At 48.2% G+C, this 26935-nt stretch overlaps 1 protein-coding gene across 1 annotated transcript in view; it reads right to left on the reverse strand.

The window, feature by feature from the left end:
- MCM3AP (minichromosome maintenance complex component 3 associated protein) overlaps positions 1-26935 on the reverse strand; it is an 888504-nt gene that overhangs the window by 704436 nt on the left and 157133 nt on the right. The window contains 1 exon segment of the mRNA XM_030208795.1: positions 17226-17385. Within this exon segment, the coding sequence (XP_030064655.1) occupies positions 17226-17385 (160 nt within the window).

Genomic DNA, 26935 nt, shown 5'->3' on the forward strand with positions numbered 1-26935 from the left:
TACCCCAAAAGCGAAAGTAAACTTACGCGGGGCGAAAGCTGGAAGCACGAGAAAGGGTAAAGACCGTAAAGGTCCTTTTTTTTTTTTTCAGGGAAAATCGCGAAGACGTGCGAGGGTCAACTTTGAGGGGTGCGAAACGGCGCAAAACACGACCGTCCCGAGCGCGGACAAAAGAAGACTGACGAACACGAGCCGGTTCGGGCGGGGAAGACGGCCGCGCATGCGCGGTGCGCATCGGCGCACGAGGACTAGCAAAGGCCTTTGCTAGTAAAGTTTTCCGATTGGAGGGGCTGCCGTGGACGTCACCCCATCAGTGAGAACAAGCAGCCTGCTTGTCCTCGGAGAAATATAAGTTGCACAAGTATGGAGACAAGGCGGGAGGGATGGTTGCTAGACTCGTAAAAGGCGCGCGAAAAGCCCACTTCATTACAGCGATTCGTAAACCGGCGGGGAAAATAACACATGACCTTCATGAGATCGCACAGACTTTCCATCAATACTTCACCACCTTGTACAGGGGGGAGCGGGAGAGTATAGGAACACGAGAGGCTATACAGGAGTATCTGAAAGATGTAGGATTAGAGAAAATACCCGCAGCCCAATTAATCTCCCTCAACGCTCCGGTATCGGCCAAAGAGTTACAAAAGGCGATTGGAGCGTTGAGGTTATATTCAGCGCCGGGGCCAGATGGCCTCTCTGGAGAATTTTATAAAATGCTCAACACACAGATTGTAGGGCTGCTGACTGAGTATCTTAACACTGTGGTGGAGACTGGACATTTTCCCCCACATGCCAACACGGCGCTAATTAGCTTCATCCCCAAAAAAGATAGAGATCCGTTGCAACCCAACTCCTATAGACCCATCTCTCTGATCAACGTTGAGATCTAACTTCTATCACGCATTTTGGCAGAGACACTAGCGCCCCTGATGTCGTGTCTTATTAAAGAGGACCAAGTGGGCTTTGTGCGGGGCCGCCAATCTGTGTTAAACACACATAGACTGATCCTTACAATGTTTACTAGCCTGCACCCTGGTGCTCAGAGATTGGTGGTGAGCCTAGACGTGGAACGTGCATTTGATCAGGTGGAGTGGCCACTTATGTTTGAAACTCTGAAAGACATAGGGCTAAGCGGGTGGTTTCTCAGTGCTATAGAAACGCTTTATACGCATCCGCAAGTTATGATTCGGGTCAACGGGGTTAAAACTGCAAGATTTGACATTGGTAGAGGCACTCGCCAGGGTTGCCCTTTATACCCGTTACTTTTTCTGTTAACACTGGAACCCCTGCTAATGAAGATTCGCGCACAGGACAGCATAAAAGGGATTAAGGTCAGTGGGAGGGAGCTTAAGGTGCTCGCCTATGCAGACGATGTGATGGTGCTCCTGAGTGACCCACAGACCTCTTTGGGGTGCCTTCTGCACACTATTACTGACTATGGCGATCTTTCGGGCTATAAGCTTAACAAGTCAAAATCAATGGCACTGGCCCTAGATGACACACTGAAATTAGAATGGAGAGGTCATTTCCCCTTACAGATGGTCAGCTTCAATACTTAGGGGTAAATATCCCCAGGGCCATGGAGACACTATATGAGGCAAACGTAAGACCCTTATTGGCCACCACTAGGCGACTGTTGAAGTTGTGGGGAGCCTGCCCTTTATCCCTCTCAGGCCGCATAGGTCTGTTTAACATGATAGCCCCCAAATGGCTATATCTGTTTCAAATGTTGCCATTATACCTGAGGAGGGGGGAAGAGCGGACATTACATCGCTCCATACAGACCTTTTTGTGGAATGGGAAGAGACCTAGGCTCCCAATCCATGTTATACAGAAACCGAGACCGGAAGGGGGGGATGGGGCTGCTCAAATATACGATATCTCACAATAGCATGTTCCATGCGACATAACAGAGATTGGCTGGTGGGGACAGGTGATTTTTCGGTGACAGACCTAGAGAGGGCTCTTGTCCCTACTGTACATTTAGGATGGAGGTTACACGCTCCGGGAGGAGGGCTAGGAACCGGAAAAGAGCAGAACCCACTAGTTGCATCAGCAAGGGCAGCTTGGAAGTGGCTCTGCAAGCGGCTCAGATGTGATTGGAAAGCTACCCCCTTCTTACCGCTGCTTCGTAACCCAGATTTCCCAGAGGGATCTTCCTCGGTGGCGTTTCATCGCTGGCGGAAGCTTGGGATACAGTATGTTTATCAGCTGGTGTCAGATGAGGGGAGAGCGCGGCCCTTTGTGGATCTGCAACAGGAGTTTGGACTCACAGAGGCTGATCACTTTGCATATCTTCAGATGTGCCATTATGCCTCAGCATTGGGCTGGACCAACCTGAGTGAAGATGTTCAGGATACATTAAATACAGCACTGACATTGGGGGCGCAGAACTTGATACACCTCTCAAATTCCATAATAGATTTTTACAAGGCTCAACTGAGGATATAGACTTCCGCACGGGAGCGCAGCGCTGGGCCAAAGATTTGACGCCAGCAGTAACAGAAGAGATTCTGTGCAGATTTCTGACCTCCATACAGAAACGCTCCGTCTTCAGTCGATATTGGGAGATGCAATACAAATTTACCCTGAGGGTGTACATTTCGCCAGCAGGAGCCTTCAAGGCGGGCTTTGGAGACTCAGATGCATGCCCGTGGTGTAGTCAAGCCCCAGCCACATTAGGACATATGTTTTGGTCTTGCCCACATGTTGGACTGTTTTGGGCTCAGGCTCTTGGTGAGATACAGCGGTACTGGGGCTGCACAATTAAGAGACAGCCACTGATGTTATTTGGGGAGTACAAATATGCGCGATCAGTCCCTCCAGGCTTTTGCGCATTCCTGCAGAGAACCATGCTGATGGGAAAGAGAGCCATATTATTGCACTGGCGAGAAAATAAAGGCCCATCTGTGGGAGCATAGAGAACTCAAATGATCAAATTTTTGAAACTGGAAAGACGTGGAATTTCAGACATGTCCTCCACAGAAGGGGAACATCTTCAGCAGACGTGGGCGAACTTTTGGGACACTCTGCAACCCACAGCTAGGAGCAGAATTCTAAACTAGGGGACTACTGGTCTCTGTCATTGTTTGCATCTGCAGATTACAACTCCTTTGCGGGGGGGGGGGGGGGTTGGTAGAGGGAGGGGGAGAGGTGGGAAGGAAGGGGAGGGTAAAAGAAAGTAGGGGAGGGAGCGGGGGTTGATAAAGTGAGTTGTACATGTTAGATGTTAGAAAATATCACCACTGTTGTACTGCATCTTGCTGGTTGGTTTCTTTTGAATAAAAAGATTTAAACATAAACGATTGTATGAGACCCTGCAAGAAGACGGTTTGCCGAGGGCTTTATATCTGAACCAACTTAGCCTGCCAATGCTTTCATCGCGGGATGAGCAAAAGATCAATGGCTCTATAACAGCAGAAGCGGTAATGGTGGCGATCAATCAAAGTACGCTGACTAAGGCGCCAGGGGTGGATGGGTACAGGGCAGAATTTTATAAAATCATGGGGGAGGAAATATTAGAACCACTGACAAATATGTTTAATGTTCTAATAGAAATGGAACAAATATCCCCTGCATTAAATACAGCTTGTATCATAGTGATTCCCAAGAGGGGGAAAGACCCAGAATTAGCCGAATCATACAGGCCTATTTCGTTGTTAAACTACGAAGTTAAGCTGTTAGCCAAGATTTGGGCAAATAGATTAGCGAGAGTCCTGCCAAAATTGTTAAAGGACTCACAGGTAGGTTTTGTGAGAGGACGGACGATTGCTAAAAACGTGAGGAAAGTTTTGACCTCGTTAGAAGTCAGGCGTCGGGGGAATATAGATTCCCTTTTGATAAGCTTTGATGCCGAGAAAGCTTTTGATCAAGTGTATTGGAGTTTTTTATACACAGTACTACAGAAGTATGGATTCTCAGGAAGATTTTTTATCAGGGATAAAGGCTTTATATTCTAACCCAAAGGCTAGAATATCGGTCAACAAGGTTGAAACAGAGGACTTTGAGATTCGCTGGGGAACTCTACAGGGCTGTCCTCTCTCGCCTCTTCTGTTTGTGCTGACATTAGACCCGCTGTTAAGAGATACTGAGGAACAGCGGCGGTGGCAGGGGTGGAGATATAGAGATTTTCAAAGTGGCGGCATTTGCCGACGATATTTTGGTTCATTTGACAAAACCGCGAGAGTCCTTAGCTTCTTTACTGGAGATCTTTGCAGAATATGGGGACTACGCAGGCCTACTTAAGCAGGGAAATCGAAGGCTATAGCCTCTTTGGAGGAGGTCTGGAGATGTTGGAGAGGTGACTTTCCTTTGAAGAGAGCATATACCTCTTTTAGGTACTTGGGAATTAGGTTGCCTATGAATTCGCTAATGCTACATGACCTTAACGTTACTAGACTATTGGAGGAGACCTGCAGTGTGCTGCAAGGTTGGCAGGATTTGCCATTATCATTGTTGGGCAGAGTGAACTTGGTCAAAATGGTGATATTTCCCAAGTGGCTTTATGTTTTACAAATAGCGCCACTCTGGTTATGTCGCAAAGATCTGAGGAGCTTTTATAGACTAGTATCGAAGTTTTGTTGGAGGGGTAAAAAACCTAGAATTTGATTTTCACATTTAATAGGAGGTTGGAGTCGAGGAGGGGTAGGCATGACAGACTTAGCGCTTTATAACCAAGCATGCCAGTTAAGACGTTTAGGAGATTGGTGCTTAGGCACTCAGGTGTATACACCCACGACCCTAGAGGCTACACACTTTGCACTGTAACAGTTTTTTTTTCGCTATTACAACTACTACTTGACACTTCTAAAGCACTACTAGGGTTACACAGCGCTGTACAATTTAACATAGAAGGACAGTCCCTGCTCAAAGGAGCTTACAATCTAAAGGACAAATGTACAGTCAGTCAAATAGGGACAGTCTAGATTTCCTGAAAGGTATAAAGGTTAGGTGCCGAAAGCAACATTGAAGAGGTGGGCTTTGAGCAAGGATTTGAAGATGAGTAGGGAGGGGGCTTGGTGTAAGGGCTCAGGAAGTTTATTCCAAGCATAGGGTGAGGCGAGGCAGAATGAGCGGAGCTTGGAGTTGGCGGTGGTGGAGAAGGGTACTGAGAGGAGGGATTTGTCCTGTGAGCGAAGGTTACGGGCGGGAACGTAAGGGGAAATGAGGGCAGAGAGGTAATGAGGGGCTGCAGACTGAGTGCATTTGTAGGTAAGAAGGAGAAGCTTGAACTGTATGCGGTATCTGATTGGAAGCCAGTGAAGTGACCTGAAAAGAGGGGTGATATGAGTATATCAGTTCAGGCGGAATATAAGACATGCAGCAGAGTTCTGAACAGATTGAAGGGGGATAGATGGCTAAGTGGGAGGCCAGTAAGGAGTAGGTTGCAGTAGTCAAGGCGAGAGGTAATGAAAGCATGGACGAGAGTACGGGTGGTGTGCTCAGAGAGGAAAGGGCGAATTTTGCTGATGTTAAAGAGAAAGAAGCAACAGGTCTTGGCCATCTGCTGGATATGCGCAGAGAAGGAGAGGGAGGAGTCGAAGATGATTCCGAGGTTGCGGGCAGATGAAACGAGGAGGATGAGGGTGCCATCAACTGAGATAGAGAGTGGAGGAAGAGGAGAAGTGGGTTTTGGTGGAAAGACGATAAGCTTGGTCTTGGACATTTTCAGTTTCAGGTGGCGGTTGGACATCCATGCAGCAATGTCGGATAAGCAGGCCGATATCTTGGCCTGGGTCTCCGCAGTGATGTCTGGTGTGGAGAGATATAGCTGGGTGTCATCAGCATAAAGATGATACTGGAAACCATGAGATGAGATCAGTGAGCCCAGGGAAGAGGTGTAGATTGAGAAAAGAAGGGGTCCAAGGACAGATCCTTGGGAAACTCCAACAGAAAGCGGGATGGGGGTGGAGGAAGATCCATGAGAGTGTACTCTGAAGGTGCGGTGGGAGAGATAGGAGGAGAACCAGCAGAGGACAGAACCCTGGAACCCAAATGAGGACAGTGTGGCAAGAAGTAAATCATGATTGACAGTATCAAAAGCAGCGGATAGATCAAGGAGGATGAGGATGGAGTAGTGGCCTCTGGATTTGGCAAGGAACAGGTCATTACAGACTTTAGAGAGTGCCGTTTCTGTTGAGTGTAGAGGGCGAAAACCGGATTGAAGCGGATCGAGGATGGCATGAGAGGAGAGAAAATCAAGGCAGCGGTTGTGAACAGCACGCTCAAGTATTTTGGAGAGGAAGAGTAGGAGGGAGATGGGGCGGTAGTTGGAGGGACTGGTAGGGTCAAGTGATGTTTTTTTGAGGAGAGGTGTGACTACGGCGTGCTTGAAGATCTCAGGGACAGTTGCAGTGGAGAGAGAGAGGTTGAGGATATGACAGATGGAGGGGGTGACAGTATGAGAGATGGTGTTTAGTAAGTTGGTGGGGATGGGATCAGAGGAACAAGTGGTGCATTTCGAGGAGGAAAGAAGGCGGGCGGTTTCCTCCTCAGTGATATCAGGAAAGGAGGAGAAAGAGGCCTGGGTTGGTTGGTTGAGGGAGAGGGATGAAGGGTGAAGAGGAAGAGGTGCCTTGGTAGTGAACTCAAGGTTGATCTTTTGCACCTTGTCGCGGAAATAGTCAGCCAGTGATTGAGATGAGAGTGAGGGGGGGGGGGTGGGAGCGGAGGGCACTTTAAGGAGGGAGTTAAGGGTGGTGAAGAGACGATGAGCGTTGGCGCTGAGAGAATTGGTCAATTGGGTGTAAAGGAATAGGGAGGACTGGAAGGAGGATAGCATGAATTTGTAATGAAGGAAATCTGAATGGGTACGAGATTTCCTCCACAGGCGTTCAGCAGATCGAGTGCAGGAGCGAAGGTAACGGATGCAAGGGGTCAGCCAGGGCTGAGGATTAGTACGTCTTGTGGGACGGGAGATGGATGGTGCAAGGGTGTCCAGAGCAGAGGAGAGAGTGGCATTGTAAGCGGAGACAGCCTTGTCGACAGACTCCGAGGACATGATGGAAGGGAGGAGATTAGAGATAATGGAGGATAAGGTGGGAGGGTCGACAGCCTGGAGATTCCTGGAAGTAGTGGTTAGTGTTGGGCGGGACTGCGGGGGAGGGTGATGAAGTGTGAAGGTGATCAGGTGATGGTCAGAGGGAGGAAGAGCTGAGGCCCAGAAATTAGAGGGTGAGCAGGTAGAGGAGAGGACGAGATCAAGACAATGGCCGTCTCGGTGAGTAGGGGTGGTGGAGCATAGCTGGAGGTTGAAGGAGGATGCTAGAGTGAGGAACTGAGAAGCGTGAGGGTCGGATTGGTCATCAACTTGTATGTTAAAGTCTCCGAGAATGAGGGACGGAGATGAGGGATCAAGAAAAACGGAGAGCCAGGCATCGAAGTCAGTAAGGAAGGAAGATAGGGACTTATCAGGGGGGCGGTAAATGACTGCAACTCTGAGTGGCAGCGGGTAGAATAGACGGATGGAGTGAACTTCAAAGAATGAGAAGCAGTGAGACTGCGGTAGGAGGAGAGGTTGAAAACTGCAGGAAGGCGAAAGTAGTAACCCGACGCCTCCACCGCGGCCAACTGGGCGGGGAGAATGGGAGAAGAGATAGCTTCTATGGCATAGGGCCACGACTGAGGCAGAGTCATCAGGGGTGAGCCAGGTTTCAGTTAGGGTGATAAGTTGGAGAGAATGGGAGATGAAGAGGTCATGGGTAAAGAAGAGTTTGTTGCAGACAGATCGGGCATTCCATAGGGCGCACGAGAACGGGAGGGAAGAGGGGGAGAGGAGGGGAATGGAAATGAGGTTGGAGACATTCCGGAGTGGTCTGCATAGATAGGATGAGGATTGGTGTGGGGGACCTGGATTGGGATTGATGTCCCCAGCGGATAGTAGGAAAAGGAGTAAGAGAATACGAAGAAGGGTAGGGGAGGTAGGGCGACGAAGGCGGGATGTGCATAGGAGGAATGGTGATGGGTCAACAGCAGGAAGGAAATGTTGAAGGTTGAGGGCTAAGGAGAAGGAAGGGGAAAGGAGAGAAGGTGAGGTGATGAGGGTAAGGGGAGGGTAAAGTGTAGCAGCAGTGCAAAGTGTTTTTGGGTTAAGAAGTAGGTTTGGAAGGGACAGCATCAGGAAGCGAGTGTGTATAGGGGACATGGCAATGCAGAATTGGATTGCTGGAACACTGGAATGTTGGAATGGGTGAAACTGGTAGGCTGGGCTACTGGGGGAAGGTGATGAATTAGGAATAGATGTAGTTGGAAAAGGTCAGTAGTGATAATTTGGCTGTAGGGGGCTATTTAAGAGATGTCACTCTAGGGGTGGGAGGGACTAAGCCTAAGAGACAGAGCTGTTCTCTGCAAGGAGACTATCTCTAAAAGGTATTTTCTCTGAAAAAAGCTGTTGCTTTTGAGACAGAGCTGTAATCTGCAGGCAGACTCTCTCTAAAAGGTGGCTTCTCTGAAAAAGCAGTTGGTTTTGAGGCTGAAATCTGCTCTCCCCAGAAAGAACTAGTCACACCCACTAAGTTTGAAAATGTGGGGGAAGGGAGGCCAAGAGCCTAAGAGACAGAGCTGTTCTCTGCAGGGAGACTATCTCTAAAAGGTATTTTCTCTGAAAAAAGCTGTTGCTTTTGAGACATATTACATAATAATACAAGCTTCCTGAGGGTTTACGCAAAAATGTGTTATTACAGCCGCTTTGTGCAGTGTGGGGAGTGATTGTCCAACAGTTTGGTGGGGATCCGGCGGTGACAGACCAGCTTACCATATGTGGTAACTGTGAATTTTTACCTGGGATGTCTAGCCACCAATTTGTTGAGTGGGCCCAGCAGGGGATCACATGCCTGGCACACCTGGTAGGTGAAGATTGGCAGTCCCTCTCGGATGAGGACCTGGAGGGTCGGGTTGGAGACTCCTGGGGTAATAGATTTGCTATACGACAGGTGAGACATTATGTGGCTTCACTACCTAAGGACCCCTTGAGGAATATGTTGGGGGACTAAATTACAAGACTTCTTTAAGTCTTTTGGAGAGAGGAAGATTACCATTTTGCTGCTCTTCAAAGCAATAACTAAATGGCAACCCCCCAAGGACTATGAATATTTAAAGAGGGCTTGGGAGAAGGAGCTCAGGACATCAGTGATGCAGTGGGATATACCCAAAACAGTAGCAAGAATACCTCTATTAGTTATCGATGCCCGACTGAGAGAATGTGCATATCGATGTATTTATAGAGGATATATGGCGCCATCTCAATTGGTATATATGGGAGGGATTCAAGGCCCTGAATGTCTGAAGTGTGGGAGGAGCACGGGCACCCTACTACATATGTTTTGGAGTTGTCCAATTTTGAAAAGGTTTTGGAGCCAAATCCGCCGGTTTTGGGAACAAAAGTTGGGGATTTTGGTGTTCGGCACGGTAGAACAAGGTAAAATTATGTATAATCATACCTGATAATTTTCTTTCCATTAATCATAGCTGATCAATCCATAGACTGGTGGGTTGTGTCCATCTACCAGCAGGTGGAGATAGAGAGCAAACTTTTGCCTCCCTATATGTGGTCATGTGCTGCCGGAAACTCCTCAGTATGTCGATATCAAAGCTCCATCCGCAGGACTCAGCACTTAGAGAATTACACCCACGAAGGGACACTCTGCCCAGCTCACCACCGCCGAAACAGGGGAGGGGAATTAACCCAGCTCATCCCCACACAAGTGGGGGAGGGGAATCCGTCCAGCTCATCCCCGCGGAGCGGGGGAGGGACACCACACCCGCCGATGCGGGGGGATCTGGCTTATCCTGCAACCGCAACCGCGGGAGGAGCTGACTGACCCTAACACCGCCGAAGCGGGAAGGGTACAAAGCTGCCCTACAGCCGCACGAAGCGGGAGGGAGTGCCGGCAGAATTTTAAGTCTCAATCCAGCCCCGTAAAACGGAGGGGAGAGGAATGCAGCAGCTCACTGTAACACAAACTCGTCTTAACTCTTGAAGAATCCAAGTGAAAAAACTTGAACACGAAGTCTTTCTGAAGTAACTGAAGACTAAACTTGAACCTGAAATGCAACCAGAATAAAAACAGTACAGATATCTGGGAGGGGCTATGGATTGATCAGCTATGATTAATGGAAAGAAAATTATCAGGTATGATTATACATAATTTTACCTTCCATATCATCAAGCTGATCAATCCATAGACTGGTGGGATGTACCGAAGCAGTACTCACCCAGGGCGGGACATTGAAATCCCTGACCTCAACACTGAAGCTCCAAACCGGGCCTCCGCCCGTGCAGCCACAGCCAAACGGTAATGCTTGGAGAATGTATGAGCCGAAGCCCAAGTTGCCGCCTTGCATATCTCTTCCAAGGAGACGGATCCGGCCTCTGCCATCGAGGCCGCCTGAGCTCTTGTGGAGTGAGCCTTCAGCTGGATAGGCGGCACCTTCCCCGCGGCCACATAAGCCGCTGCAATGGCTTCCTTGACCCATCTTGCCACTGTAGGCTTAGCAGCCTGCAGACCCTTACGAGGACCTGCACACAGGACAAACAGATGATCTGACTTCCGGAAATCATTGGTCACTTCCAAGTATCTGATGATGACTCGTCTCACATCCAGATATTTAAGAGCAGAGTACTCCTCTGGGTAGTCCTCCCTACGAAAGGAAGGGAGACAGAGCTGCTGATTCACATGGAATCGAGAAACAATCTTGGGCAGGAAGGAAGGCACTGTGCGAATAGTCACTCCTGCCTCAGTGAACTGCAGAAAAGGCTCTCGACAAGAGAGCGCCTGGAGCTCGGAAACTCTTCTGGCTGAAGTGATAGCCACCAAAAAGACTGCTTTCAACGTCAGGTCTTTCAGAGATGCCCTCGACAAGGGTTCAAAACGCGGCTTCTGCAATGCTCTTAGCACCAGGTTGAGATTCCACGCAGGCACCACTGAGTGCAGAGGAGGGCGCAGGTGATTAACTCCCTTGAGAAAGCGCACCACATCTGGCTGCGAAGCCAGGGAAACACCCTTCAGGCGGCCCCTGAAGCAAGCCAGAGCCGCTACCTGGACTTTAAGGGAACTGAGCGACAGGCCTTTCTCTAGACCTTCTTGCAGGAACGCCAACACTGAAGAAATTGGAGCAGTGAAGGGAGAAAGTGAGCCCGCTTCACACCACGCTGCAAAGATACGCCAAACCCTGGCGTAAGCAGTAGAAGTAGAGCGCTTCCTCGCTCTCAGCATAGTGGCGATGACCTTGTCTGAGAAGCCCTTCTTCCTCAGACGCTGCCGCTCAATAGCCAGGCCGTAAGACCAAAGGGGGAGGGATCCTCCATCACCACGGGACCCTGATGCAACAGGCCCTGCTCCACTGGCAGTCGCAGAGGATCGTCGACTGAGAGCCTGATCAAGTCCGCATACCAGGGACGTCTGGGCCAATCCGGACCCACCAGGATTACCCTGTCGGGATGCTTTGCCACCCGGTCTAGCACCCTGCCCAACATGGGCCAGGGCGGGAACACATAGAGAAGCTCTTGTGTCGGCCACTGTTGGAGAAGAGCATCTACTCCCAGGGATCGAGGGTCCCGTCCTCTGCTGAAGAAGCGCGGCACTTGGCAATTGGCCGATGACGCCATCAGATCTAGGCTCGGCTGGCCCCAGCGCTTCGTGATGTCCAAGAACGCCTGAGCAGATAGCTGCCACTCTCCGGGCTCCAAGGTATGGCGACTGAGAAAGTCCGCCTTGACATTCATGACTCCGGCAATGTGGGCCGCTGAAAGCTGCTCCAGGTTCGCTTCCGCCCACTGGCATAGATTCATAGCCTCCTTGGCTAGAGGGGCGCTCTTGGTACCTCCCTGGCGGTTGACATAGGCCACAGCCGTGGCATTGTCCGACAGAACCCGTACTGGTTTCAACGCCAGTACCGGGATGAACTCCAAAAGCGCCAACCGAATGGCTCTGAGTTCCAGGAGGTTGATAGACCACTTTGCCTCTGCAGGAGACCAGAGTCCCTGCGCTGTCCTTCCCAAGCAGTGGGCTCCCCAGCCCGACAAGGAAGCGTCCGTCATGACGACAATCCACTCTGGGGTCACCAGAGGCATTCCTGCAGACAACTTGTCCATCTGCATCCACCAGCTCAGCGCCTTGCGCACTGCTGGGCCCAAGGGAAGGCGCACAGCATAATCCTCCGACACCGGAGTCCAGCGCTGCAGCAGAGAGTGTTGAAGTGGTCTCATATGAGCCCTGGCCCAGGGCACTACTTCCATCGTGGCCGTCATAGAGCCCAACAGCTGCACATAGTCCCAAGCCCGAAGAGGAGAGGCTACTAGGAACTGGTTCACCTGAGCCTGAAGCTTGACAATCCGATTGTCTGGCAGGAACACTCTGCCCACTTGGGTGTCGAATCGAACTCCCAGATACTCCAGGGACTGAGTGGGGCGCAGCTGGCTTTTCTCCCAGTTGATGATCCATCCCAGGGAGCTCAAAAGAGCAACCACCCAGTTCACAGCTTTGCCGCACTCTGCATAAGAGGGGGCTCGGATCAACCAGTCGTCCAGATAAGGATGGACTTGTACTCCTTCCTTCCTCAGGAAGGCCGCGATGACCACCATTACTTTGGAGAAGGTCCGCGGAGCAGTAGCCAACCCGAATGGGAGGGCTCTGAACTGGAAGTGTCGGCCCAGTACTGCAAAACGCAGGAAGCGTTGATGAGGAGGCCAGATGGGAATATGCAAGTACGCTTCCTTGATGTCCAAGGATGCCAGGTACTCCCCTGCCTTCACTGCCGCTATAACAGAGCGGAGAGTCTCCATGCGAAAGTGCCGAACTTTCAAGGCCCGATTGACCCCCTTGAGGTCGAGGATAGGCCGGACAGAACCTCCTTTCTTTGGGACCACAAAGTAAATGGAGTAACGTCCCTTGCCAAGCTGATTTTCTGGCACCGGAACGACCGCCCCCAGGCGGATGAGATTGTCCAAGGTCTGCTGCACTGCCACAGCTTTGACCGGAAACTTGCAGGGAGAGAGTACAAACCCGTCTCTTAAGGGTCGGCAGAACTCTAGCTTGTAGCCGTCTCTGATGACTTCCAGCACCCAAGCGTCTGAAGTTATTGTGGTCCACTCGCCCAGAAACGAGGACAGCCGTCCTCCAATCTGCACTGGGGCGTGGACCAAGACCCCGTCATTGGGTAGGAGACCCTGGGGGAGGACCGGAGGGAGCACCTCCGGGACGGCGGTCTCTGCGAAAGGAACGCTGCTTGGGGGAGAAGGTCCTCTTAAAGGAAGAGGAGGCAGAAGAGCCCGACCTGCCCGGGCGGTACCGACGGGCTTCCTGAAACCGTCCTCTGGAGGTACCGGGGCAAGCACTGGCTCGAGCCCTGACCTCTGGTAACTTCTTGCCCTTAGACGTGCCGAGATCGGTCACGATTTTGTCCAGCTCGACCCCAAAGAGCAGCTTGCCTTTAAAAGGCAATCTAGCCAGGCGGGATTTAGAGGCGTGGTCAGCAGACCAATGCTTCAGCCAAAGCCACCGCCGCGCAGAGATTGTCTGAGCCATGCCTTTAGCTGAGGCTCTCAAGACATCATACAGCAAGTCTGCCAAATAGGCCAAGCCCGATTCCAGGGCCGGCCAAGCATCCCTCAAGGAAGAATCCGAGGGGGAAGCCCGCCGCACCATAGTCAGGCACGCCCTGGCCACATAGGAACCGCAAACTGAGGCCTGCAAATTTAAAGCAGTAGCCTCGTAGGACGACCTTAAGGCCGCCTCCAATCTTCTGTCTTGGGCGTCCTTTAGGGCCGTGCCACCTTCCACCGGCAACGCCGTTTTCTTAGCCACCGCAGTGATTAAAGAATCCACGGTAGGCCACAGATAGGCCTCACGTTCACTCACAGCCAAAGGATAGAGGCGGGACATAGCCCTAGCCACTTTAAGGCTCGCTTCTGGGACATCCCATTGAGCCGAAATTAAGGTGTGCATAGCATCATGCACGTGGAAGGTTCTAGGCGGGCGCTTCGTCCCCAGCATAATGGCAGAGCCAACAGGGGCTGAGGGAGAGACGTCCTCCGGAGAGGAAATCTTCAAAGTGTCCATGGCCTGTAGCAACAGGTTGGGCAAATCCTCTGGGCTAAAAAGCCGCGCTGCAGAGGGGTCATCCGCTCCAACCGAGCGGGGATCCGTCTCCTCCAAGGAATCCGCAAAGGACCGTTGGGAGACCTCAGACACGCTGCCCTCATCTACATCGGAGGAGACAAATTCCTCCAAGGCCTGGGAATCAACCCGAGGGCGTTTGCCTCTGGGAACCTCAACCTCTTTACCAGACGAGGGAGCAGGGGCAGCGTTGTGCATGAGGAAGGCCTGATGCAGCAGCAAAACAAACTCGGGGGAGAAACCCCCCAGACTGGGCACTTCCGCAGCCTGGGCAACAGCCCTAGACGCACCCTCAACCGGCGCTCGCAAGAGCGAGGGAGAGACATGCTGCGCATCCAAGATGGCGTCCGGCGCGACACTCCGCGAAGGAGCCACGCGGGAAGAACGGCTCTTAACTTTAGCCGCTTTTGTGCCGTCGCCCAAATTAAGGGTGTTCATGGCATTAATGTCTCCAACCTCAAGGGCGGCCCAAGAAGAAGCCGTCCGAGCCGCGTGGCCGGCCAAGATGGCGGAGGCGAGGAGCGGGGGATGGGCGTTTATGGCGGGAAAAACCGCCACGCCGGAGGAAGGACCGGGACATACATCGGTCACGAAACTGTCACCCAACAAGGGCGAATCAGGCTTTAAGACCCCCGCATCCCCTCTAGAAGCGCTCCAGCGATCCGGGGAGCGACCCTTTGCGCCCTCGCCCTCCGACGCCATATGCCACGAGGAGAAGAATCGGGGAACCCCCTGCCCGCTATAAAAAGGTAAAAATTACCTGCTGTCCGCTCCGAGCTGTAACGACCTGGTGTCCCAGTGAGTAGCTGCAATTGACGCTTAAATAAACGTCGAAATAAACGCCTTTAAGGACGTTCAAAATTTTTTTTTTTTTTTTTTTTAACGGAGCCAGCGGGAGGGGGGAGAAAAGGAGGGACCTGGCACCACCAGGTTTGCACTTGCTCAAAAGAGCCCTCAACCCCAGGCACTCAACAAAACCTAAAAATTAGGCTTGGAGGCCTAGCCAGAGCTGCTGCTGTGTGTGACCACCACCTGCTGAGATAGAGAACATACTGGGGAGTTTCCGGCAGCACATGACCACATATAGGGAGGCAAAAGTTTGCTCTCTATCTCCACCTGCTGGTAGATGGACACAACCCACCAGTCTATGGATTGATCAGCTTGATGATATGGAATTAGTATTAGATGCTCCGGGAGCCTTTAGAGGTAAAAATCGATTTGAGACCCTGTTGCTCCGCAAGATGTGCCTAGTAGCTAGGAAACATATTTTACAGTATTGGACTGTAAAAGAACCCCCAGCATATTGGCACTGGAGAAATCAGTTACACTTATTGGTATCTTGGGAGGCTAGAGATGCGACGATTTCACAGAGGAGGAGAATCACTTTTTTGGGCTATTTGGGGTCCTTACTTGCAAATCTTAAGCTCTAGAGGTTGTAGCCTACTTCTAAGTGAAGGGACAGCTTCCTAACTTGAATTAAATCTGTTTCCCTAAGATTCCTGGGGGGGGGGGGGGTAAGTTTGGGGAAGGAGGTAGGGGGGTGGGAGAGAGGAAAGGTTGGGGGGAGGTGGTTGGGTAAGGAAGAACTGTTAAAGTTAGATAGATCTTACTGTTAGAGACCTGGACTGTGAGACCAATTGATCAGAGATGAAGGGGTACTATGATAAGTTCTTACATGCCTACAGGGTTCATTCGTGACAGATGGACTTTGTATTAATCTAGGCGAAGTAGAATATTTAGCCATTAAGTATGGGCTTGGTTTACACAGTTGAAAGACCCTCACTTTTCTTTCCATAGTTATAAAATAGGTCCTCAAGAATTGGGGAAGGAGAAGTTAAAGATGGATAATATAAGATCAAGGGGGGGGGGGGTTCACAGGAAATATTGGATTGTTATTGATCGTACTAAATGTTTATGAGAGAATAACCCAATGTGGCACTGCTATCTTGTTATGCCTTCAATTTGTTTCCCCTTTTTTGTCAAAGTTAAACCATATAAAACTGTTAAATATAAAGGGAGAGAAAGGGGGGATAAAAGGTAAAGACTGATGACGGACTAGTTTAGTTTGTTTTCAAGGAATACATGTTTAGCTTGGAACTGTGTACACCTATATCATCAGATGTATTCTTTTTGAATTGTCATCAATAAAAAAATGTTGAAACATAATGTGAACAAGTGCAAAGTGATGCATGTGGGAAAGAGGAACCCAAACTATAAATATGTCATGCAAGGTTCAGCGTTGGGAGTCACGGACCAAGAAAGGGATCTAGGTGTCATCGTTGTTGATACGTTGAAAACTTCTGCTAGATGTGCTGCTGCAGCTAGGAAAGCAAATAGAATGTTGGGTATCATTAGGAAAGGGATTGAAAACAAAAATAAGGATATTATTCTGCCATTGTATCGCTCCATGGTGCAACCGCACCTCAAGTATTGTGTTCAATTCTGGTCACCGCACCTCAAAAAAGACATATTGGAATTGGAAAAGGTGCAGAGAAGGGTGACAAAGATGATTAAGGGGATGGGACGACTTCCCTATCAGGATAGGCTGAAGAGGCTGGGGCTCTTCAGCTTGGAGAAAAGGCAGCTGAGGGGAGATATGATAGAGGTCTATAAGATGAGTGGAATGGAACAGGTCGATGTGGAGCGTCTGTTTACGCTTTCCGAAAATACTAGGATAAGGGGGCATGCGATGAAGATGCAGTGTGGTAAATTTAAAATGAATCGGTAGAAAGTTTTCTTTCCTCAACTAATGGTTAAACTCTGGAATTCACTGCCAAAAAAGATGGTTAAGGCGGTTAACTTAGCGGACTTCAAAAAAAAGTTGGACGGTATCCTGGAGGAAAAAGCCATAGAATGTTATTGAATGGACGAGGGAATAATACAGTACTTCTAGGATGAGTGGGACAAATTGCTTGTTCTTTTGGCCACTGTTGGTGACAGGGTGCTGGGCTCCATGGACCCTTGGTCTATCCCAGCATGGTGATGCTTATAGGTGCATACACGCCTTTTTGCTAGTCATTTCTGACATTCCACTAGTAGTTTATAATGTAGATAGTATATCCCTTTGAGCTTCTGGGTTAGGTGATTAGTAAGTATGAATGACAGACTCACCCTTTAGTAAGTAGATTGTTGCTGATGCTTGCAGAAAGTCGAATTGAAGGTTTACAGAGAAGTGAATGTTGATAGTTCTGTCCCACACTGCTCTGATTTTCTTCACTTTTCTCCTGCATCATCTCAATTTCCACAGAAGAGAAGTCTTTTTTGTCAGAACCTAAAAGATACAGAGAAAAGAGTCACTAGTAAACAGATAAACACACAACTTTTCAAACCACAGAGATAGTAACATAGTAGATGACGGCAGATAAAGACCTGTATGGGATCTAGTCTGCCCAACATATGGTAATACTTCATATGTATACCTGGTCAGATCTGTTTCTGAGCCCCTCCATATATAAAATATGTATATTGTTTCCAGCAGGGGATCCTTGCTGGAACCATTGTCAATGTATGTTGATACTTTTTTACGACCTTTTGTTGAGCGGACTAGGTCATATATCAGGGATTCAACTGATTTTTTGAGTCATTTGAATCAGGTTGATCAGGTTCCTGAGGAATGTTGGCTGGTTAGCTTGGATGTGGTGAGTTTGTGTGTCAATAATTTTTATTGGAGGAATCACAAAAGAACATTTCCATACAGAACATGTCTACTTGTTTGTCTGACAATGTTAGCACATTACCTTAAGTTTAGAAGCACATTACATATCACAGATCAACAACAACTCATGTCCTTTCAGCTATCCTTATTATCTCTCCAGTAACTTTTTACATTTTCCTCCCTTTCTTCCCCACCTCCCGTTCTCTGTCACAGTCTCTTTTTGCAGGCCTCACAGTCTCGTTTCTCAAGGCAGTGTCTATCTCACATGTTCATTATTTGCCCCCTGGCATGGGGTGTTAGTGTGAGCCAGAATGGCGTCCAGCAGTTCCAAAAAACCCTGGTGAACTGTGGCTGTCGGGCTCTCAGGCTCGTCCTCTCAGTTCGTAACAATTGAATCATTTGTCCTCTCCACTGCGGCACTGTGGGGCCCTCCACAGATAACCAGGCCAACAAGATTGTTTTCTTCGCCACCATTACTGTGCGCAGGGCAAATGCTCAGCATCCCCTAGGCAGGGGTTTGGACAGCCTCGGGTCCCCAAAAAGGAGTCTAGCATCCACTTGCCAACTTATATTCCAAATGATGGCCATTTGCTTGGTCAGGTCCCTCCAGAACTTCCCAACTCGTGGGCAGCCCCAAAACATATGACCCAATGTTGCTCCATCTGCTCCATCCGGTGATACCCCAATGTGGAATGCTCATCTGGGGCGTATGTATGCTCTCAATATAAATTTAAATTGTAATTCCCAGAAGTTCGCTTGATCCGTGTTCCTTCGGTATCCAAAGAGATATTCCCGTAGTAATGTCGTGGATATTTTTGTCCCCAATTTCTCGCTCCACAGTTTTGATAATCTCTCAAAGTCTGGTTCTTTCGCCATATCTTTTAAGTGCCTATGATAATACGTGAGAGGTACTTTATGTTGTGCCCCTAATAAAAGCGCCGAGCCCAGCTCCTCTTGTACATCTTCTGTCATTGCGTCTTGCGGAAGGCTTGTTATGTAGTACTGCATCTGGTAGTAGTGTAACCAATCTGATGGATTCAGGGAAAACTGAGCCTGGAGTGTTGTCCAAGGCTTGATCTTGCCATCTTCATCTATCACCTGTAGGACGTACTCCAGCCCTACATCTCTCCAGCGGGCAAACACTTCATAGATCTGACCCGGCCGAAACTCCGGGTTACCACAGATTGGGAAATATGGGGTTGTCCGGGCCGAAAACCGATAGTGCTGACAGAGCCAGCGCCAGACCGCTCGCACCACTGGCAAGAGCTACGCCGTGACTAATAAGTTAGTCTCTTCTTTGGTGTTCTTATGTAACAGGTAGCTAATATGTCTTTGTTCTGTCTCCTGCAGTTCAAGATGGGAGGGGGTGAAGTATTGTGTGCGCCTCAGCCAGTCGTTCAAATGTCTCATTCCACTTGCTATCGTCATATAGCGCAAATTCAATAGTCCAAGGCCCCCAAATTCCACCGGCAGGTAAAGGTTGGTCAGTGGTGTTCTCGGCTTTTTCTTTACCCACAGATAGGACTGTAGAATTTTGTTAAGCCATTTCTCATCAGCCTTAGTCAGATACAATGGCAGGGTCTGGAACCTGGAACACATACAGCCACCGTGGCACTATCACCATGTTGTAGAGGGCTATTCTACCCAATAGCGACAGGGGAAGCCCCTGCCACATTTGCAATCTCATTCTCGTGTCATTCAGCAACTTCCGCACATTCCAGGCATACACTTGGGACAGCTCTCGGGGTATTATAACTCCCAGATACTTTATTGACTCTTCCTCCCACTCTATGGGCACTGTAAGCCTGAGCTTTATGTAGTTTCCCGATAGTATCTCTAGGGCCTTAGATTTTTGGATATTCAATTTATAGCCCGAGTGTTCCCCATAGACCTGGAGCACCTCTAAAATCCTCGGTAGAGTGCTCGGGCTCTTGGGTCACCATGAGCAGGTCATCTGCGAATGCTAGGGCCTTGATCGTACCACCTCTAGGGTCACCCCCCTCATCCCCCCATCCGCTCGCAGGATGCAGAGCAGTGGTTCCATCGCTAAGACGAATAGGAGGAGTGAGAGTGGGCACCCCTACCTCGCCCCCTGATGGATCCGGAAGGATTCGCCCTTTACACCATTCACTAAGACAGCTGCTCTAGGTTCGCTATACAGTACTTTTAAGGCGTCCTCAAACCATCCCTGAACTCCTATACAGCTCAGTAGCCCGAACAAATATCCCCAATCCACTTTGTCGAAAGCCTTTTCGGCATCCAGGCTAAGGATCATTGCTGAGCTCCGGTCTTTTTGACATTTTGCTATTGCCAGCAACAGGCGCCTAACATTACTTCCTGCTTGCCTGTTCCGCACAAAGCCTACCTGCTCCTCTCCTATAAGCTCCGGTAGTAAGTGTCCCAGGCATGTGGCCAGAATTCGAGCTAAGATTTTCACATCTACATTAATCAAGGAGATGGGCCGGTAGGAACCCGGCTGCGTCCCGTCTTTTCCTGGCTTGGGTATCAACGTAATCAGGGCTTCATTTGCGTGTGAGGGGAATGTCTTATCTTCAATTATTTGCTCCAGGTATTTCCCAATTGCCTCTAGCCCTGCTTTAGGTAAGGATTTGTAGTATTCTCCCATGAAACCATCCGGTCCTGGAGCAGAGTTCAGGGCCAGGGCCTTTATAGTATCTTGCAATTCTTTCCCTGTGATAGGGTGATTTAGTGTGTCTATGTGTTGTTGCTGAAGTTTGGAAAGTCCTGCCTGCTCTAAATAGTCTGCTAGTCCTCTCGTGTCCTTTGTTGGTCTCCCCCCATAAAGCAAACTGAAATAATTATGAAAAATCTGCCCTATTTCCTCGCTCTTGTTTTTTAACACAGCCTGGGGGTTCTGTATTGCCGTAATCATTCTTCCGGGCCCTTTCCGATTCTACCATTCTCGATAAGAGCTTGCCCGTCTTATTGCTAAACCTTTGCATCCTGCATTTATAATATGTTAGTGATCTCATAGTTTGGCTGTGAATCAGTGTGTTAAGCGTCACTTGAGTGACTAGATACTGTTCTTTGTTTGCTGCAGTTGGGGCTTTTAGGTACTGTTGTTTGGCCTTCTGGAGTTAAGACTCCAAGTGCAAAATCACCCTAGCCTGCTTTTTCTTACGCACTTGTACAAATGCTATTATATCTCCCCGTATAACCACTTTAGAAGCCATCCAATAACGGCTAGGATTGTCTGCATGTTGTTTATTAAATTTTGCATAATCCCCCCATTTGGCCATCAAGTATTGCGTGAATTCTTTGTCTCCGTGTAGATAGCCCGGGTACCTCCATCCCCCTGTACGTTGGTAGTACTCTGGGCTTTCGAGCTACGTCCACACCATCGCGTGGTCCGAAATCTCTGTGGGCCCTATTCCCGCCCCACACACCCAGGGGAAAGCTAGTCTATCAACCAGCATGTAGTCTATTCTCGAGCTGATTCCATGCATTCTTGATAAATGTGTATAATCTTTCACCTCTGGCTGAAGGGCCCTCCAGGCATCCACCAAGTTCAGGATGTGCATGAATGTTGGAAGTGCTCTCTCCTTGTTACCTCCCTGTGGCGCCCTTTTGGGGTTTGTGGTATCTTGCTCTGGGTCTGCTATTAAGTTAAAGTCCCCACAAACCATCAACTTCAGTGATGCGTGGGGGGCGCAGTGCTTTATAACGGTGTGGAAAAAAGTTGGTGCATAATCATTAGGGCCATACAGAGAGACCACCAAAAATTCTCTATTTTGGAGCCAAAGGTGTATCATGACGTATCTCCCTTGGGGGTCTGCCGCTATCAACTCAGCTTGCGCCACTATTCCTTTCCTTATTAAGATTGCTACTCCTCTTTTTCTGTCCTCTGCCAAGGCGGAGAATACCTTCCCCACCCATGCCCTTTGCAACTTATGATGTTCCTCCTCCGTGAGTCTTGTCTCCTGGAGACAAGCCATATCTGCTTTATGTCTTTTCAGGCCCTGCAGTATTTTTGTCCGTTTTACTGGCGTTGCTATACCCCCTACATTCCAAGACACAAATCGGGTTACCTTTGTCATCCCTGCATTTCACATGTAGTAATTTGCCTATTGGTCTCATTTGTTTTTCCGAGCAGGGTTCGGGCGCCCAGCCTCACCCGCCCCCCTATCTGCCTCCATGTGATTCCACCCGCCAGATGTTGCGTTCTGCCCTGAGTTCTACAGTCCTTTTCTGTGTACCTGAGTGTAGAGGCTCTGCTGCTTCTCATTTGTGATCCCCCTCCCCTATAACCCTCTCCCTTCTTGCCTGCTTGCCTGTTCTTCTCTCCCTCCCTCCCTCCCTCCTTCCTTCCCTCCCCCTACCCCCTCCTTCTTCTCCCTTCCCTCTCCCCTCCTGCCCCATGTGTGGTCCCTAGGTGTCCCCTACTTTAGTAGGAGTGTAGAGGTCTCGTGATTTCAGGATTCCCCCTCCCTTGGGTCAATGAAAACTTAAACCCCATTCCCCCAAACTCTCTTCTGTCATTCAGAACCCCTCATTCACTCTTTCCCATCCCCATACCTTCTATCCCATGCTTAATCCCGCTTCCCCTTCTTCCTTGGGTTATCCGTCCTAAGTGACGTCTGCTCCCGATCTACTTACATAATTACCTCTCCCCATCTGCCTCCACTCACAGTCAACCCAACAGTCATCTGACAACTTATTTCTCCTATTAAGTATTACAGTTCTATACAATTAACCCCACCTTTGGTAGGGTGGCCATTCACCTCACCAGGCCTGGCTGGGCGCTTCCACCACCCCCGAGCAGTTGCTCCTAATGGCTGGCGCGTCCCTCAACTGTTCTGATCTGCACCTGTGGGCGGTTCAGCCTTTAAGAGGCCTTGTGCTTCTTCTGGGGTCCAGAAGGTCTTCCATCCACCCTCCAGTAATACTTTCAGCTGGGCCGGGTGTAGGAGCATAAACCGCTGGTTCTTCTGGGCCAGGTGACGGCACATGGGGGCGAAGGCCTTCCTGCGCTCCTGCAAAACGGCTGAGTAGTCCTGAAAGATTTTTACTCCCACTCCATCATATGCCAGAGTGTCCCATTTCGCCCTGGCCCCTCTCAGGATTTCCTCTTTATGGAGGAAGTTGTGGACTTTAATTATGATTGCCCTGGGCCTGTTTCTAGCGTTGGTCTTCCGTCCTAGCCAGTGTGCCCTTTCCAGGAACAGGGGTCCAAAACTGTTCGAAAGCGCTAGTTCTGATTTCAACCAGCGTTCCAGTTGTGTCACTAACGATCGGACCGGGACCGACTCTCGTATGCCAATCAGGCGCAAGTTCGATCTTCTCGATCTGTTCTCCATGTCATCTAAGTGTTGCGCTTGTATTTCCAGTTTTCTCTGCAGTTCTTTTATTACAGTGTCCTTATTTGCCCCTGAGTCCTCTAAGTCAGACACCCGGACCTCCAGCTCCTCTGTCCTGCGCGTTGTTTCTCCAAGTAGGGACTCGACTCCTGCCAGCTGATCCGATAATTTAGCAAGCTGGGGTTCAAGCGCAGTCTTTACTGCTTCGGTGAGATGCTTCAACTGCAGTGGGTGGAACTGCGGAGGTGCGTTTAGCACCGGGCCTGGCGCCATCTTACTTTCCTCAGGCCCGTGTTGTTTCTCTGCGCATTTTTTGGCCATTCTACTCGGCGTCGCCCTCATTTCTCGGGTAACAAAATGATCCATTGGCTATTCCAAGCGTTATTCTTGTGCTGAGGTCAGATTCGGTGGATTTTAGCCGTCGTTTTAGTCGCGGGGACAGAGGGGTAGTCCCGGAGAGATGGAACTCGCGACTTCCTCCCTCAAACCATCACGTGACCTCCGATGTGGTGAGAAGCGTTGGAGGTTTTGATGATTGTTTTGAATAAGAGAAGTGATCAGACTGTGCCTACATCTTTTATCATTTCCCTAATATCTTTAGCCATGAAAAATAATTTTTTCCAATTTAATGCACAATAGTTTTGACAGAAGTCTGGCATGGCTATGGGAGTAACGATGGCCACCTCTATAGCGAATTTGTTCGTGGTCAAGTCTATGAAAAAACAATAAAGCCCCTGGCATGTACTGAATGCATCATAGTTATTCTCAGGAACAAAGGATAAACCTTTATTAAGCACTTCAATCTGAGTTGGAGTCAGCGCTATTGAAGACATGTTGATGACATTATCTATCTCTGAATGGACTTTTTGGATCTGGCTCCCAACTTTGTGGGTTCTGTTTTTGCACCCATATTTGTTTTTTCTTGTACCTGATCTGGTAACCGTAAAAAAGAATTTGACAATCCATTTGAAGAATCCTGTACATTTTTATTATTTTTTTATTTTATTTATTGCATTTGTATCCCACATTTTCCCACCTATTTGCAGGCTCAAAGTGGCTTACATAGTTTTGTTAACATTGTCATTACAGGATATTAGATACAGTTGATGTTGTGCAGAGATTAAGTGAGGGAAGAGCAAAGAGGGAAGGGAGTGATTAGGGTAGATGTGTAAGGTGGGCTTTCATAACTGAGTGGGTTGCTGAGGTGGATTAGTGAGGTTATCGGTTCTCATTGTAGGCTTTGTTAAATAAATATGTTTTCAGAGATTTGCGAAAGATAGTTATTTCGTCGATTGTTTTCAGGTCTGTAGGTAGTGCATTCCACAGCTGCGTGCTCATGTAAGAGAAGGTAGTAGCATGCATCAGCTTGTATTTTAGACCTTTACAGCTGGGGAAGTGAAGATTGAGAAATTTGCGGGATGATCTTATGGCGTTTCTGGGAGGTAGGTCCACAAGGTTCAGCATATAGATTGGGGCGCCTGCATGAATGATTTTGTGTACAATTGTGCAGACCTTGAACGCAATGCACTTGTGATGTTTTAAATTTGTTGCTTTTGGATTCATCATCAACAGACGTATCACTAGAAGACTATTTGAAATTAACCCGTCTACTACCTCCTTTATTCCTTTTAAACCTAAGTTGTTTGTCCATCCATGGATACACATACCCTTTAGTATAACCGTATTCATCTCTGCAGAATTTTGACACTTTGACCGACTTTGTTCGATCCATGGATTAGCTATGTTCTTGTAAATTTTTCTCAAATGTATGCTTATCCTGGATTCGTTTAATATCTTGTTTATTCTGAAATTCTAACTTTTGAACTTGTATATCCTCCAGTAAAGCATCTATTGTTAATAACATTAAATCCAAGGAACACTGGGTTATCACTGAGTTCCACTGTATTACATATTTATTGTTACCCAAAAATCTAGGTTCTTTATTAATTCTAAGACCATGTGGAACATGCCAAGCATGACAATACTCTAAGTGCTGCAGAATGCAATTCTGCTCTAATCAAAGACTGATGCATTCTGTGAACATCATCTCAATCGCATTCACATTGTTGCTGAATTTCAGTAAACAAACGATCACCTGCCATTAACTCATTGATACAGTCGCTTGTCAGTCCAGATTTGGACTCCCATCCGGAAGCAGCCATAGACCCCAGATATTAATGAATTATTAAACCACAAACTTGGGAAAAAAGGTTAAAAAAAAACTGGAGTAAACTATATCATAAATATGCTTAAATATCAGTACTCCAGAGTTAGATGAAACAATATCCAAAAATATTTATTCAATACAAAATATTATAACATACATATCTTTACACCTACCACATTCATACCATATTCACACACTTCCCGCTGTAACTCTTGGGCTAAACACTTAATGCTGAAAAACTCATAAGTAATTGTCCATAGTAAAGTTTCTGTTATCAACAAATGCTGACTAAGATACACTGACTATTGTGTCCATAAACATTTAAATGAACTGCAACCAGATTGCAGAAGCACTTTTTTATCAAATAGAAGGCAGTTGATGAGTCTGTCAGACCGTGTGATGAATCTCACAAAATGTGTAATGAAACTGTCCTCATCCAAAACTGCTCATAAAATGCTGCATTCACTTAATTCCATCTGTATCCCCAGTTCCAATATGTCAGTGGCATGACCAGCATCAAGAAGCCCTTAAGTCGACAGTTGGAAATAAACAACCAATGGCTCTCCTCTGCTCCTCTCTGCAATACCACATTTCGAATGTCTTCTTCCAGAGAAGCAAGCAGATTAGCTGTCAGTATGATCTGGACGTTTGCCCTCTAGTAAACAGCCTTACATTTTTTCTATTAATACATGTGTTTCATTGATTAGGTTCAATTAGTTTATATTAGAGTTTACGTACTTGAGTTTTCAAAGATTTTTTGATTTTCAGCTAATCTGCTTCAGTTCACGTAAATGTTTGTGGACACAATAGTCAATGTGATCTTAGCATTTGCTGATAACAGAAGCTTTACTATGGACAATTACTTCTGAGTTTTTCAGCATTAACTGTTTAGCCCAAGAGTAACAGCGGAAAGTGTGTGAATGTGGTATGAATGTGGTTGGTGTGAAAATATGAACTATTTCGTCTATGGAGTACTGATATTTAAGCATATTCATGATGTAGGTTACACCAGTTTTTTAAAATCTTTTTCCCCAAGTTTGTGGTTTAATAAAATTTCAACTGCCAGACCCTTGACCATTCTTCTAATGTTTGGAGATCCCTTCTCATGGTTTCTACTCCCTACAGGGTATCCATTCTATTGGCTATCTTCGTGTCATCCACAAAAAGGCAAACTTTTCCTTCCAATCCTGCAGCAATGTCTCTCACAAATATATTAAACAGACACTCACCTTCCTTTCCTCCAAGCGGATTCCACCACCACTTTATGCTACCTATCGGTCAACCAGTTTCCTACCCAGTTCACCACTCTGGGTCCTAAGTTCAGCCCTCTCAGCTTATTCACAAGTCCTCTGTGAGAGACCATATCAAAGGCTTTGCTGAAATCCATTACATCTAGTGTATGACCTTCATCAAGTTCTTTGGTCACCCAGTCAAAGTCAATAAGATTCGCTTAGCAGGATTTTCCTTTGGTAAAGCCATGTTGCCTCAGATCCTGTAACTCATTGCCTTCAGCAGCAACTCCATTATTTTTTCTACCACTGACGTAAAGTTTACCAGCCAGTAGTTTCCAACTTCTTCCCTGTCTCCACTTTTGTGAAGCGGGACCACATCAGCTTTCTCTCCAATCCTAAGGAACTTCTCCCATCTCTAAAGATCTATTAAATTCTTAAGAGGTCCCACC

This window comes from Microcaecilia unicolor, chromosome 7 (assembly GCF_901765095.1).
Source record: "Microcaecilia unicolor chromosome 7, aMicUni1.1, whole genome shotgun sequence".
Lineage (NCBI taxonomy): Eukaryota > Metazoa > Chordata > Amphibia > Gymnophiona > Siphonopidae > Microcaecilia > Microcaecilia unicolor.